The sequence below is a fragment of the Pleurodeles waltl genome, chromosome 1_1 (assembly GCF_031143425.1).
Source record: "Pleurodeles waltl isolate 20211129_DDA chromosome 1_1, aPleWal1.hap1.20221129, whole genome shotgun sequence".
NCBI classification, from domain to species: Eukaryota; Metazoa; Chordata; class Amphibia; order Caudata; family Salamandridae; genus Pleurodeles; species Pleurodeles waltl.
Window position 1 is genome coordinate 85,194,438 of NC_090436.1, and position 16,590 is coordinate 85,211,027.

Consider the following 16,590-nt stretch of genomic DNA (forward strand, 5'->3'; position numbering starts at 1 on the left):
CTTCTTGCCCACACTACCACAAAAGAGAGCTTTTGGGAGTTCCACTTTCACCACTGTAAACCAATAAAGATTGCCTATACTATCTATATACTGTACCTCTACATTTGGTGCACTACATAGCTAGCCAGCTTCACACACAGAGCCCTTTTACACATTGTTTTTTTCCAGGCAAGCCTATATTTATGTGCTTGTTTGCCCCGGAGGACTGGAGTTGCTCTCTCTTGTACCCATGAAAAAGAAATGGACTCCAAAGGTCCTAAGACTAAACTTATTAAAGCTACAGGGACAAGTAATCTTTAAAATGCCTTTTCCTGCAACTGCCCTGCTGACTAGTGGCAACTGGACCTGGACTGGACCCTGCAGCTGGCCTCTGACTTGACACCCTCTAAGTCTCTAAGTGCCTTCCCTGAGGTCCTAGAGGACTTTGGAAGTGTACTCCGGTGGCAAGTTGGGACTTAACAGACTAATGTCAAAAGGTAAAATCTTTGTCCAGGATGAAACTGGTTGGTGTATCTGACCCGTTCTCCATCAATGTACACACCAGATTGTGTCTAGGTTTCACTCTTTGGCGACCATTGAATAGAATTTGCAGTTGATGGTTCTTAGCTCTTTTTAACTTAAACATCCAATAAGGAGAACCAGATATATACATTTTTACATTTTTGTCATGTTGTTTATTACAGTTAACTATATTTACCTAATTTGGTGTGACATTTTTATGGTTTTGAATATTGACCTTGGTACTGTTTCCCCAAATTAAACCTGTCTGCTTTGTGCCAATGCTACCAGGGGGTTGGGCTCAAATTATTTTAGTGACTGTGGGCTCACCTTGATGAGGGTTGTTCTTCCTTGAAATGGTTAGTCACCCACCCCAAATAATAACCCAGTTTCTTAGACAAACCATTTATGTGGCTCATTGCAACTCCATCCACTGATGGAATATTTCTACCTCTCATAATTTTAGGACAGTGCAATGCTTTAGTTGGAACCAATTAGTTACTTTCTATAAAAACATGTAGACTTGTTCTTGGGATTAGCCTAGTGAACTGCATGCTGTTACCAGGTTTTGGGTGGCTCTAAGTAGAAACCATTCATCAGTGGAATTTCTTATGTTTTCTTATTTTGTCTTCTACTCTCTTTCCTGATTTCCTAGTGCACCAGATTGGAACATGCTTTTAATAGCTCTCGGCTATTTGACAATTGCAGTATTTTGTCTTAAAGAGCTTCAAAATGTGCAAGTTAAGCACTCACAACATGTGCACTACCTTAAGGAAGTGGTCAACATGTAAACATTATGTTGCTTGAGCTTTTCAAAAACACTCTGCTAAGACACGAAATTGGTAATCATCTGGCTAGAAAAGGAAGACTCTGCAAAACTTCTTGAGGGCCAAGCTCTGTTTAACTTGTGGGTTCAGTTGAGCTCTCAGGACATGTGATACCTCCTTTCAAGTGTTCAGTCATCTCTGTTTGAGAAGTTTGGATTGCTGACTACAACAACAGCCCTATGTCATGATGGGACTTGAATTTAAGACTTCTCTGTGAAGGCCTGTTTATTGAAGCAGTGCTCGACATTAAGGTATTTTGTGTTCTGCAACTTCAACACAGTGTTAATCCCTATCTTTTTTTTATCCCTTATTACTGGTCTTATGCTTCATGTATAGTCTAGGGCCCTAGGGTTGCTAGTTGCTATCTTTTTGTATCCCTTATTACTAGTCTTTTTCTTTTTGTATAGTCTAGGGCCCTAGGGTTGCTGGTCTCTTCTGTGCCTTTATAAAATGTGGATTCCATGAAACACTCATCTATTATGTGCCTTGCATGTTGTGCTGTCTGGCCGCTGTTATATTTTGCTTGCTTCATCTTTATCTTCTGTGTGGCATTTTGGAACTCAGTTTAATTTTAATATCTTGGATGCTAATTTTACACACTGTCAGAAGTGACCACATTAACAATGCTACACAGTTATTTTTGGAGATAGAAAAGGGAATGCTCCTTCTCAGGCTTTATTGACCTTTCAATTATGTAGTTTGTTTTCTCACCCCTTTTGTTTTAGTAGAACGAATGAGGCGATTCCTTGTACATGACCCCCTTATTCCACATTGATTGCCATTGGGGTCCTTAAAGAGCAAAAGTGTTTTGTCTCTTTCTGTTCTACTCCCCCTTTCCTTTTGGTACACCTGCCGGGGTTTCTGTGTCCACCAGGAAGTGCTGAGAGGTGTTCCAGGAGGTCGGGGCATACCGTCGCCCCTGCAGACATCCTACTTTTCAGATGAGTGGCCCCGTCACAACAGTAACCTTGATGGCCCGTTTCCTCCTGTGTGTTCCGGGGAACCCAAGAGAAGATGATGCGAAACAGAACTGTTTTTGTCAGTTCCACATCTCCCAGATTCTGTTAGCACACAGACCAGGGGAACCAACCTTGCAGATGTCACTTCTGAATTGGGAGAACGTAGGCAGTGGTTTCAGTCCCCTGTAGTGATGGAGAATGACCAGTTTGTCTTTTGTTCCTCAAGGTTTTATCCCACTGAAGTGGGGAGCTGGGTTCTTGCATGTCCCTTAAACATCATTATACTAATGATGGGATCTGAGCAAATGAACAGATAGGCAAGCCTGTGTCCCTGTAGTGGTGATGTTCTCCAGTTTCTCCATGAAGGATGGGGCAACAGAAAATTCCCCTTTTATTCCTCCAATTTGCATTTGCCTGAACGACCTTCTTGCTTCATGCTTTAATTATTTTTTTTTTTTTTTTTTTTTTTTTTTTTTGCCGTTGTACCATTCTCTTGTTTCTTTAATTTGTGTGGACTTCTTGGGGTGCAGATTTCATTACTTTTGACTTCATGTTGCTTTCTTGTTTTCTTATCTTTGGACTTAATTCCCGCAGGGTGGCCATTTATTGCTTGTCTTTTACTTATTGGGCTTCATTTGTTCATGAGATCTTGCTTGTTTTCTGTTCTGTAGACTTCAACTGATGGTGAGCTCTTATTTATCTTCAGTCATTTAGACTTTCTCTGATTATGATCTCTGCTTGTTTTCCATCTTTTAGGCTTCCTGTGATGATTAATTCTTTTTTGTCTTCCATTGATGTGGCTTTCTTTGATGATGACAAAGTGCTAGTCTTTCATTGTTTCGACTTCATGATGTGCAGATCTCTTACTTGCCTTAAGCTCTTTGAACATATTTGGTGACCAGGTATTTGGTAACCTTACATTGCTTGTTTTTTTTTATTATTTGAGCTTCATGGGATGATGCTCTTCCATTTGTTTTTTAATATTCTTGGCCACCAATTATTGCTCGTCTTGTGTTTTTTCCAGCTTAATGAGAAGTTAATCTCTTGCTTGTCCTCCATTTTTTAGGCTTCCTGTGATAATGATCTCTTGCTAGTTTTCCATATTTTTGGCTTCCTGGGGTGGTGATCTGTTGCAAATGAGTACTGTTTTGACTTAATTAGGTGCAGGTCAGTTTCTCGTTTTCCCTTTGTTCCACATTATCGGATTGCCATCTATTGCTCATCTTCCATTCCTTAGACTTCCTCTGATGGTGATCCTACTTGTTATCTATTGTTGTGGTTTCCTTAGGTGCTGATCCCGCATTTATTACTTGTCTTAAATTCTTCAAAAGACGATGGTCTTGTCTGTGTATCCCCTTAATGGTTATTCATGGTGAACATCCCTAGCTTGTCTTTCATTCTTTGAGCTTCATGGATGTTGATCTTTTGCAGGTAATCTATTCTTTTGGCTTCATATAGCGATGTTCCCTTGCTCATTGTCCTTAATTTTGACTTAATGAGGTAACAATCTCTTGCTTGCTATTTGTACTGTTCCAGTCCATGCATTTCGTATCTGCTCAAAAGTCAATGTTATTGATATCTCACTTGCCATGCATCCTTGATGATCCATAAGAAGTTGATAGCCTTTTGGCTCTTCTGACCTTGATCTCTCATGTTCTTTTGCATGCCACTGTATTGCATGCACTATTGTGTGTTGTACTGTTAATTAAAGCTAATTACAAAACATAAGGCTTAAATGTGTGATTTCAAAAATGAATTCAAAGAAACAGTATAAAAGTCCCTAGTGTTTGTGTATGAAGGTTTTAATTCTATTAAAGGTTCTAGGGTGAGGATTATGCTTTGCTTTCTATTGTTTTATTTTAGCAGCAGCTAAAAACCAAAGTCCATAAACAACTAAATTAACTATGAGTCAGGTGAACTAAAAAACATCAGAAAGAAGACATGCAGTTCTTTCCATACCCATTAAAGAGTAGGCATCACCATCTTCCCTCTTTGTCTTGATATGAGGTCTTAACTGGTCCATGAAAAAATCCTTTTTCATTTCTTACGCTGGGGGAAAAAACAGAGTCAAGTATCGTAATCTGTCATTTAATCAATGGTCTACTCCTTAGTCAAAGTGATTGGATATAGATTCAATCAGAAATATACAGTTGATGTAAAACACATTATTAATATTACGTTCAGGCAAACAGCAAAGCATTGATTATAATAGTGGATGGTAATAATGACACAAAAGCTAGGAAATGTGTTATTCTATGACACACCTGGAGGCTAGAAGTGCTTGTTTGTTCAGCCTTTAGTTATCACCTGTAATTTCATTACCATTAGTGGCTTAAGAAAGTTATCTGTCACAGATGTTTAACAATCACAAACATATTTCTCTTCAGTACTCATTGGTGTAATGTGGGAGATATGCTTCGAGAGTTATGATGCTCGGGTGTTGGAGGGATGCTGCTTCAAAACAGTTAACTAAAATGACAAGTTCAAAATGCTCAGTCAACTATATTGAATAGCATAAAACTCTCTGCACCACAGCTGCACCTGCAGGCCCATTCCTGGATATTAATCCGCGGGTGAAGAAGGCTAAAAGGTTGGAGCTACCAAATAATGTTGATGTTGCCGCTAATGTCTTCCTGGATATAATATGTAACACGTGTGTGTTGGAAATGCATGCATGAGATAGTGTGGCCCTTTTTCTGTAGGGGCCAAGGGCCAAAAAAGTAGGCCTAAGATAAATGGTATGCTCATGAAACTTACAGAATTATGCAATGTCACACAATTTTCTTTCTTAAGCCTGCATCTTTCTTGAAAGAGTCTTGTGAGATACTAGTGGGAGACTGGTTTGCACAGGAAAGGTCTCCCCAATAGACCAGGGGAGAAGTGTGGCTTAATGATTAGAGCGGCAGACCCTGATGCAGAGGTGTGGCCCGGGACCAGGGTTCAATTCCCGCCTCGGCGGGTCTTGGGCTCAATTTCCTCAGACCTGATAACTCTCGCCTCGGTGCCAATCTAATCATGGGGTCCCACTCTGTAACTCTGGGCAATAGCTTGCTTAATCTCCTCAACGGCCCCAACAGCGCTGGGATGCCTGGCTTCACCTTGGGGGTGCCCAGGAGTGGGCACTTCACAGGGAAAGCCAGGAAGGGTTCCACAGCGGTATGCGTACAGCGCCAAGATGCCCTAGGGTAAAAGTGCACTATACAAGTATGAAGTTGACATATTCTACTTGAATGAGTTTCCTACCAGTCTAGTTTGGGTATTTTTTACACAGGGTGTGAACTTGGGGTAAAAAGAGTAAGCCAGAAATTTCAAAATCACATTTTGCTATGAAAGCATCATTTCATTACATTTTAATGTCATTTATCAAGAAAAAAGGCACTATTGTGTCCAGCCCTACAAAAAAAATTGCTTGAGTGTACAAATGCAGTAGTTAGCTTAATTACACAGATAATTCGCTAAGGGCACAAGGTTCAATCTCAGTTATTGAAAAGCATGAAATTGAATAATTATCGGACAAAATTGAGATTTTTTTTCTGTTTTGTCATTTTTTGATCAGCTGTTTTCTTTGAATACAGCCTCAGTTGCAGTTTTTGTTGGATGGTGCTTTGTAGCATGTTGTACTTAATTGTATAAAAATAACATTTCATATATTTCTGTATTGAGCCACTATTTTGTTGTGGACATGATTGTGTCTAAATGCACTAAGCATTTAATTAACAAAAATACTGAGGATGTGTCATTGAGAATGCAGTAGATGATACTGTTCACTGCAGTGTCCGAAAAAAAACAGTGATTGTTTTGTGGTCACCTAAAAAAGATAACTGGTACTGAACCGATGTAATCTGTTATGCTCAGGGCACTTCTAGCAGGTTGCCAGGATGAGGATTAGCGAACAATGTTCAAAAACAACCTGAGTTTAGCCATATTTTAAGATTCATATTATGGGAAGCAGGAACAGAGTCTTTTGCGGTAGATGGCAACAGTATAATCCTCAATAAATAAAACATACACAAGATTACAACTTCCTTCAAAAAGCAGCTAATGGGTAGGTCATCGACCAGTCAAAACTACTACTCATAAAAGAAGGCTGCTGGAGTTCAGGTGCATTTTGTAAAGCTGTTCAGCTGAGTAGCGTTCGAAATAGCTCTTACGTAGGGCTATTGATCAATATGGGAGTAGTCTCCATATACGTGTGTCTTGGTGTACTCTTTCTTCCAATACATATGTGTAGGAAGGTGCCCCTTTTTGATGTGGTCAGTCCTGCTTTTTGCCAGGTATCTGATACAAGTTTGACCGACGTGCACTGGGTTCCTGCTATCCAGGTCCCCAGTCCCAGATCTCTTTCCCTGAAACTGTACAATTGTTTCCCAAGTGACAATACCTTTAGCGACCAGAACACCTTCCAGCTACTAGTGAGCGGGCTGACCAGCCTGCCACCACAGACAGATTTCTGACTCCCTGGGGGTGAGAGCCTACACTGTCTGAGGTCAGAAACAAAGCCTTCTCTGGGCGGAGGTACTGCCACCACCTCCAAGCAGGATGGCTAGGAGCAGCATATCTAGGAGGAGGCTTCAAAGGCTTGTGCCAACTTTATGTGACCCTGGCTTCCCCAGTCAGTGGAGATGCCACCTCTAGCCGGGGCACATTTGGCACCTAGAAAGGCAGAAAAATGAGCTAGTCAGTAGGCATGTTCCCTGTCAGGCTAGTTCACCCCTAAGATGGGCTACCTGATGTGAACACAAAGATTAGAATTCCACCATCTTGGTTTTTGGTGGAATTAGGCTCACTGGGTCAGGGTCATGCCCACGTTCCACATGAAGTGGTCATATAGAAGGGGAGTTGTCACCCTGAAGGTAAGCAGTCCATTGGCCACTGCCTGTCGCTCCCCTCAATGTCCCTAAATTGTGTATGCAGGTGGACCCCTGATGCCAGAAACATACATTCAGTGAATCCTGAAGAAAAGGACAAAGAGGAGCTGTGAAACAGCGAGAACAGAAGAATTGCTGAGGACTTTTGTTGCCAAGCCCTGCCTGCACCAGTCTTGACGAGCGCAACAAAGTGACTCGTCCTGCAGCTGAGCACCTGCCTAGAACCCCGGTAGATTACCAGCCCTTCCCAAATTGCCAGCTATCGCCCTTGGAGTAGAGGAGCTACTCCCCTGCGGTCCACAGGCACCAATGCAGCAGAGTCCAAAGTCTTGCAGCTCCCCGTCTGACGCTGGGGCTGCCCAGGAAGAGGTACCTGTGCCCCGGAAGGTCAGACCTGTCATTCCACCAAGTGTGAAGACACCAGGATCAACCAGAGCCATAGAGCACCGGTACCCAGGGTTCCGGACCTCTTGCGCCAAGCCCGTATGAGACCAATCAGGACTCCCACTGTGCCGATAGCAGCTGTCAGGTAATGTCAGCACCAGAGAGACCCCCTGCCAGAGTGGCCCAGCTTACTTGCATTTGCACCCTCAAACGGCAAGCTGGTCAACAGCTTTGATGCGCCCTTCCCAGACGATCTACCTACGCTGCACCTGAGCGCTAAAGCCCTGGTACCAGAGAACTGACTGTGCTTTCTTGCTTCCAGGACCCTTGTGACCTGAACCTCCACCCCACTTGGAAGCTTCCGGATTTGTTCACATGTACTCACCTACAGCCCCCACTTCTTTCCACTGGCATAGCACGCAAAGCTACCAACCCGACCAGCACCCCTGCACCCGGACTCCCCAGGGCAGGTAACCAGTAACTACTGTTGGTACCTTAGCCCCCTATGACCCTAAGTCCCAAAAGAGACCGCCAGAAACCAACCGTAAATAACTATTTGTAACATATACGTTTTTCCCTATAGGAAAGCATTGCTGCGTAAAGACGCATTTAAGTGAACATTTTACTTACCTGTAAAAATCGATATTTAAGAAGGTGCTTACTTGATAAAGAAGTTCTTGGTATAAAAATGAACATTAAAATGTTATTTTTCATAATTGGTCTGGGAATTATTCTTTGGGGGTGTGTCTCATTTATTGCCCCTGTGAGTACCACAAATGCTTAGAACTACCCTCTAATAAGCCTAAACTGCTCACCCACACTACCACAAAAGAGAGCATTTGGTGTTATAATTTGTGCCTCTGTAAAACAATAGGGATTTGGCTGGACTCTTTACACAGTGCACCGCGTATGGTCCACTTTTTATAAAGGGCCAGCTTCGTACAACATGGGCATGAACTCGGGCTGCGCCTGGACGTGGTCTGTGCACCTGGACGTGGTGTGGCGTTTGGTACACAGTTGTGCTGACATGACCCTCAATGCCACATAGGACCAGCACAGCCTTTGCTCCTGAAAGGCCAGATTTTAGCTACTGAGACATTTGCTGTCTTCTCCAGCGCCTTTCATATCGGACATGGCCATCGCCATCATGGCCACAAACCGCTCGAAAGACTACTGGGCCTATTATGATACTGCTACAGCATTTGAAGCATCAGTAACCTGATATATCCTGACCATATCTCCATAAAAATCTTCCACTGAAAACTCTCCTTCCTCTAATGTGATTGGCATGGAACTTCCAGAGGAGGCCTAAATACAATGAATGAGGAGCATAAAGATTTGCTGTTCCATTGAAACCTATGATTATTACCTGGTCAAACTCATTAAATGGCGAAGATCGCTCTAGGAGCAGTTGAAGAGTTAATCCAGAACTGTGTCTGCTGTAGCATATGAATTTATTTGCATCTAAAGCTACGCCCTGGACTTTTCCCATCACCACGCTATATGTGCATTGAGCTTCAGGTCTTTGATGTAGGTATTTTCCATTCATGATTTTTCTCCATTGTAGGTTGCTTGTGGCACAATCTATTTGCTACGTGTATACTTCACAGGATTTTCTGGATTAAACAAGAATCTAATTATTATAAACATTAAAGAATATTCGATTTTCAAGAATGCACTTTTTGAAAACCTGCATCTATTTGCCAACTAATGGCCTCATCTTTCATTAAAATAATTGGTTGTATTTGCTTTTTCTGATCTCATCTTTTGGACTGAAATTTCTCTGTTAGAAGTACTAATCAATTTTGGGGGTAATATGGTAAACAGGACAACTTGTTCAAGCACATCCTATACTACCTTTATCTCATCTGTCAATGTGGAAGGGCATTTCAACTCAAACTATTGGAATGTCCCAAAGGCCACTCATTGGAGCTGCATTTTGTGCAAATATTTCTATTTAGGGGTGCACACATAACTGATATGATATGAAAAAAAACATTACTCAAAACAGTCACTGAGAAGGTGAGTGGTTTTGGGCCTCTGTGCCCAAGAGTTGAAACGAAACCTTTCAGAAGGTAGAAATTCAACCTGGCTTGTTCTTCTGTACTCTGTGGTGTGTGTTGCCTTTGTCAGTGTTGCTGGAAATCTTCTTATGGTTCATTAGATGTCTTCATCCTATGTTTCACTTTATTTTCTCTTTTAGATTGAGGAGCTCCTGAATGAGGTGAAACTGAAGGAGAAGAAAAGAAAGATCATCGATGCTTTCCTTCATGAAATCAACTCTTTGCTGACCAGTGTCCCTGAGACTCAGGAAATGGATGTAAGAGCTTTCAATGCAGCTGATTAACTATCTTCTTTACTTAGGATAGGATTGACAGCTTGAAATGTTTTTCTGCACACTAGTGGTCCTAGAACATTCAACAACATGGCCCATTGTACAGTTGTAAAGGCAAAGTGAAGAATTCAAAAGAATATATGCAGAGTTTGTTTTTTCTTTTCATCTATGGTGCAAAACACCAAAACTACTTTACGCTCCTTAGAGATTGTAAATCCAGTGCATGGATTGTATAGAAAAAGTAAGTGGAAATTATTCTATCCACCAGTGGGAGTGGTTTCTGGACCTAAAGGTCAAGAGTTGCATACATGTTGATGCTCTATTTTTTCTCCACTTTAAATTTATTTTATTCTATTGGGAGCGTTAAAAGATAAGACATGAAGCGTTAATTTTATTTCACCTGTCTGCATACACAGATGATGTGGGGAACTAACTGTGAGTCTAAGTCTTTGTATGTTGATATGTGCGCCTGGGTACGTGCCTATCTGCTGTTTTGTGGACAGGGGTGACTGCATGTGTGTGTGTTGGCCTTTGTACATGGTTGCCTGTAAATCTGGTAGTCTGTGGTTGTACTCTCCTGTCTATATGGTGGTCCTTATGCCTGGTTGCCTGTAGGTCTGATGATCTGCACCTGCATGTCTGGTGCTCGTTGTGCATCGATTTTTGTAGGTGTGTTATGTATGTGGATGGGTCTCTGTATAGGTCTACGTGTGTTAGTTTGTCAGTATACACTGCATGGCTATGTTTTTTATTTGCATGTAGTAAGAAAAAGACAAAGCTGTGTTATGTATTCATCCTCCTGTCCAAATTGTATTTAATGTCTTCTATATGCATGTCTGTGTTTTCTTTTGTTTGATTGTCTCATTGATTCTGTATCTTCCTGTTTGGATGTGTTCCAGATGTGAACTTTTTGCTGTAATATTTATGTTGATATCTTTGTTAATCGTCATCTGTGCCTGTGCCCACGTCTCTGTGCTCATAAACCAATCAAATCCATCAGTCTCATACTGATTTCACTGATCCATTGCACACTGACTGTTTTGCTCTGTTTGCCGAAGAAGGGCAGGTGTCAATTCTTTCTTGATGGCTAAATCAAAACTACCTTTTTTAGCCCATGATTATTACATAAACCCATCCATGGTAGTCAGCACCTGCACATGAATCTGTTCTTGCTATAGTCCAGGAAAATGGGGTTCAGTCGTATGGAATTAACCCTACTAAAACTGTCCACGCCATGCACCACTAGGACCCTGTGCACTGAACTTGACATCTTAGTAATATGGTACTGAAGAGGCCACAGCAGCATGTTTCCTTCTAACTAGAGCACTATAGTATATGTATTTTTCCTCAAGATGTATTTATCTTTCAGTTGTTCTGTGAAATCGATGGACGAAATATCCATTTTACTAAGTGTAGACTGATTGTAGCCTTATGCTAACTGCGCATATCAGTTCAAATGAAGTTAAGACTGAACTATGAAATTTCACTGTTGCAAAACAAGGCACCCATAACCTCACATCCAGTGAAAGTAAGAAAGTGAATTATAAATTGGGGTGGATGGTAGTCCACCACAGGTAATACAGTCAATAACCTGTAAGGTACAATCGAAGGTTTCAGTTATTTAAACCTGGGCTCAACCCCTGGTTGCTGTGATGCAGAGCAGGCAGGTGTGACTTGAAGAAAATGTTCAAAGCATTTAGGATTATCAAAACAGTTACAAAGTCACAAACACAACATAATAAAAAAAATCTCAGTTCAGTTTATAAAAATAGAGAACATTTTTAAAAGCAAAATGGCACCAAAACTAGTAAAATCCAGTATTGATAACTGGAGATATGTTTAAAAAAAAAAAGATTTATGTGAAAAATAATGCCAAAAATACTAAGCAGCAATAATAGTCTATGGAAGTGGTATACAAGGACCTGAGAGCGATTTCAGGCCGACTGCGATGGAGCCCATAACTGATGCGCCAAGTGGAATGGTCCTTGTGAAAGTCTAAAATTTAAAAAGTTACAAAATATTTCTGAGTCCCAACGCAGAATGGGACTTAGGCTTTTTCACAGGTGGGGAGACCATTGAGCGGGATGAAGCTGAAATCCAATTTAATCCTGTGCACCTGGCAGTCTGTTACTTTTTCTGGCAGGTGCTGCTGGAGTTCCAGAGGAAATGTTTTCAAAAGCTTCTAAACTTTCTTCTGGTGCCCAAACAGTCACAGAAGTACACGTCTCTGCAGCTCTGTGCAAAGTATTCATTAGAGTTCTTTTTCTCCAGTTCTATTGTGCATTGTAAGAAATTGGAATGTTTGAGGTAGGGGACTACCCACTTCAAGGAACACTCACATCCCTTGTCAGGGAGTAACCCACAAAGTCACTGAATTAACCTGATTTCGCCCGTGGTATCTGTGGTAAGGAGCAGAATGGCTTAACCCAGGGCAATGTGCAAAGTATTTTTACAATACCAAAACCGCAATACAATCAGTATGGAAAACAAAGATCCCAAACCGAATTAGAAAAAAAATAGTAAACTTTAATAAACCAAATGACACCAACATGACAAACATTTGGAAGCGGAGATCTGAAGTTTTACACTTTTAAGTAGAAATAGCAACAAAAAGCGCAGCCAACCAGTGATATTTGTGCTCTGATGGAGCACATGCACTGCAATGGACCGTGAGTCAGGTACACCAGCCAGGTTTATCCAAGTCCAAGTTTTAACCGTCTGACTTAGTCCTGTAAGTCCCAATCCACCACAGAGGTAGAATTCTAAAGCCCCCTCTGGACCTCACCAGAGACACTTAGACACCGAGGATGTCAGGCAGAGGCCAACAGCAGAGTCTAATCTAGGTCCATTTGCCGCTGGTCAGCTTGGCACTGGTAAAAAGCCTTTTGGAGCTTGTTGTATCCCTGTGGCCACACAGGAGATAAGCCAACTGACCCCTGCAGTCCAATTCTTTGTGCTGGATAGAAGAGGGAGCAAGTCCAGTCCTTCTGAGGTCAGAGGGCACAGGTTTAAACCTATTCTGATCTTCAACAGGTCCAGTAACTGTTCTGAAGGTGTGCCTAAGGATGCCAACATTTATGCCTGGCCCCAGCTAGTGTGTGAGGGTAACTTCTGTGAGCTCCCTAATCAATGGGGTAAAAAAACTAAACATTCCAGGGGGCAAACCTACTCGCTTTTTCAGCAGTTCCAGTTTCTCTTAACGCAAATATCCCACAGTGCCCCTCACTCTCGAAATCTAAGTTTGGGAAACCCCTTGTGCAGAGCCTGTGTGCACAACCAGCGATGTGGTCTGGGTAATGAGCTGCCCCTCATGCTCAGTCAAACACTGTTCTGGTGGGTAGCTTTCCAGTCACTGGGTTTGGTGCCAACTTTACGGCTTGGACAAAAGGCTGATTTTTCCAGCTTTCCCCTTACCCTTACTTGGGAGAGGACAGATTCCCCTTTCAAGTTAATGAAGTTTCTCAGTCCACCCTAACTGTCCTTTCCTGCAAGGCTAATTAAAACATTTCCACACCCAGCTCATTGTCTCTATTCTGGGAGCACGTTTTACACCTCTTTCACCCCTAGTACAGGCTGGGCAGTCACTGGAGAGCTAATGCAAAGTAGCCTTCAGCAACTTCAGGCAAGGTAAAGGTAATTTTCTAAAAGTTAAATTTCCCACATACTTAATACAAATCCAACTTTACCATTCGATTGGATTTTTACTACATATAAAAAGAAGTATTTGAATGAAGTTTGTTACTGGTAAAGGTCAAACGTTACAGCTTATCGTGTATAATCTATATATTTTTGTACAGGTCATTTACATATGCCAGTTACAGCCTGACCAGTGACATTGTCGTTATGGGTCTAGTCACCGGGGGAACATTGCATTTCTAATATCGCACATGTTCCACTCTTAAATATTATGCAACCTACCTTGTGAGCAGCAAAGTGCACTTATGAGTGGCTATTTTATGTTAAAAAAAATTATATATGGAAAATCAAAAGCTAGATTGGTGAATGTTCCCACATATAGCTTGCCAGGATTTGTAATGCAAGTTTCTCCTCTTGGTGTTCCCAAGTTTATGCTTCTTCAGTTTCCAAGGTATCCTTTGAGTTTTATATACCAATGATGGTGCTTAATCGTGGGGGTAAAACTAGCCTCCAGGATTTTTGTGAAGACCTGAACCTCGCGGGTGGCGATGCCATGTCAAAACATGACATTCATTGACAAAACCAAAAGCCTGACCACCAGTGTCAGACCTTTTGGCTTGCCAACACTTGTTTATTTTCATGTTACCAATGATCCTGTTGAAACTTGTTAGCCTGATATTCCCTTAACAGTATTTGATTACTTTAAATACTAGCATGCAACAACACATTTTACTAAATGATGCTTCAAAGCAATGGTACCTAAAATTTCACAGTAGTTTAGCAAAACGTTTTTTTCCTAGTTGCATTTTTTGTTAACAATTTATTTTGAAAGCAAAAAATCATCTATTTTGCTTTCAAGATTCTGCAAATATATGCATCTAATTGGAGAGCATTATGGGAGCATTATACGTAGCCTCCTATTGTTAAATTTTGCGAATATGTGTATACATTGTTATATTGGAACCGCTGTCATTAGTGCAGTACATGCTTAAATCTGTTTCTTAGAGTGCTCATCCTAATAATAAAGGCTTTGCATTGATGAACCATGAATACAAGTTTGAACAGCATTAACCTATGGACACATATATTGCCCTAATTGCAGACAATTCCCTTCCATGATCCATAGTATACTGTAAACTGGCAGCCAAATGGTTTGTGCTGCGGGGGGTTGGGCCTTCTTGTCCTAAGGACAATATACACATGAAAATGTGCTGTCCTTTGCCCCAAACAATATGTCCGGGGCATTGGGCTATAGGAATTTGACACCCATGGTAGATGATTCACCCTGAGGACGCCCATTCATTTTGGACTCCCAGTGAGGTTTTGTCGAACACGTGTAAGGACTGTATTCTGTCTTTCTATAGTTTTTAGCTTGTGGCACCCATCCTACCTTCCTTTATGGCTCTGTTCATTATGTGGCTTGTTCACCGCGGTGGACATTCCTGCTATCCACCCATGTCGCAGCTCCACCACTCAACAGATCAAGATTTCATGTATTCCGTGATTTCCTTTCTCTACTATTTGCTTTTCGCTTCCTTTTTCTTATAGCACTGGTCTTCGTCTCTAAGAATTGATTTGAAAAAATATTCATCCATGACTTAAAAGTTAAAAAGTTTTCTTAAATTTGGAGGATTAAATTGTGTTCTGCAGTGAGCATGCTTTTAGATTGATTGGCAGTTGCTGCATTTTCATGCATGTTTTCGTTTTGTAAATCAGATAGTTGATCAGTCCTGGCTGCCTAAGGGTGTGAAGGTGCCATACCTGCAAGTGCCCTACAGAGTTAAAGGAAAGTTCCGTTTCCTTCCTCCGGTCTCGGTGAAGGTGGTGGGCAGCTACCTGCTTGATACCTGTATCCTGCCTGAGATTAATGTTGATGTTGCGGTTACCATGCCACAGGTGAGTGACCAGACCGATTTCTCCTTTGCTCTTTAAAATCCTGCCCGTCCTATTCACCTCTGTTATTGTCCTTCCATCATATGTATGCTTTTTTTCCCACTGATCTCTCGATCTCCTGGGTGAGCTTTCAGCCCTCTCTTTTATGCTGTTTTCAGGAGAGAAATGTAGGTTTTTTAATTGTATCCTGTATTTGTTGGCAAAAAGGGATTTTTTTGTGTGCGACTCCCTTCTGTGTTTGGCTCACATCTATGCAGGTGAACAAAAGGTAATTCGTTTCTGTCCTAAAAGGTAGTAATAAATGCTCCCAAACCACTTTTGAGGACAGACTTTGTTAGATTTTCTTACCCTCCAGGGAAGTGGGTGTAGCTGTATCTTGATGGAGAAAGGAAAAAGGAGCCGGTATCTCACACCCCTTCCTGTGGAAGGTGCACACCGGAAGGAAAGGCTTCTGCAGTTATGCCTGTGAATACTGGGTGACTACCCCGCTTTCGCCTAACCCCAGCCCCTAAAATCTGCACACCCACAATGGCTACCTATGATCATGGGCTACTACTGTCCCCTGACCTAAAGTACGTATGTATGGATCCAAATATTCCTGGTAAAATGCATATATTAGCAAACGCACAGGATATCAGAGTAGGCTGAAGATCTGTATCGTATACCTCATAAGTTATTGAAAATGCTATCCGACATTTTTTCCCAGGACGGCCAAGCTGTATCAAACCACACCGCAAACTTTGTGGGGACCAGTACCCCTGGGCAGCTGCCTTAGTAACATTTATGCCTCTGGAACGTGCATGGCGCCTAGACATATAGATGGTTTTCCCCCTCATTAGGAGACAACATGAGTATATTGTCTTTGTACCAGGAGAGTTGCCTGTTGAGGGTGCTTAGTAACCCATTAGTTGCTGAGAGCACTTAGTAACCAGTTACTAAACCCAGTCAGTTAGTGAGCTGTTGGTGGTCAAGATGGCACGGAAAGCTATATATTTAACAAAAACCCAGCATTAGTGACTTGCTCCTGTTGGCATTGGTAGAAATTAAAAAGTAAATTCCATTTCCCTGTTAGAAAATATCCTACCCGAAACAGCATATCTCACGCTAATATAACCACAACCAGATATCATTAGTCTCTAAAGGCTCAGCTCCTAAGCTAGTTTGAATGGTAATTAGTACAGCAATACACC

At 41.6% G+C, this 16,590-nt stretch overlaps 1 protein-coding gene across 1 annotated transcript in view; it reads left to right on the plus strand.

The window, feature by feature from the left end:
* NOL6 (nucleolar protein 6) overlaps positions 1–16,590 on the plus strand; it is a 455,500-nt gene that overhangs the window by 40,926 nt on the left and 397,984 nt on the right. Inside the window, exons 3-4 of the mRNA XM_069217421.1 lie at positions 9,740–9,856; positions 15,224–15,403. Coding sequence (XP_069073522.1) covers positions 9,740–9,856; positions 15,224–15,403 — 297 coding nt within the window. The remainder of the gene's footprint in view (positions 1–9,739; positions 9,857–15,223; positions 15,404–16,590) is intronic.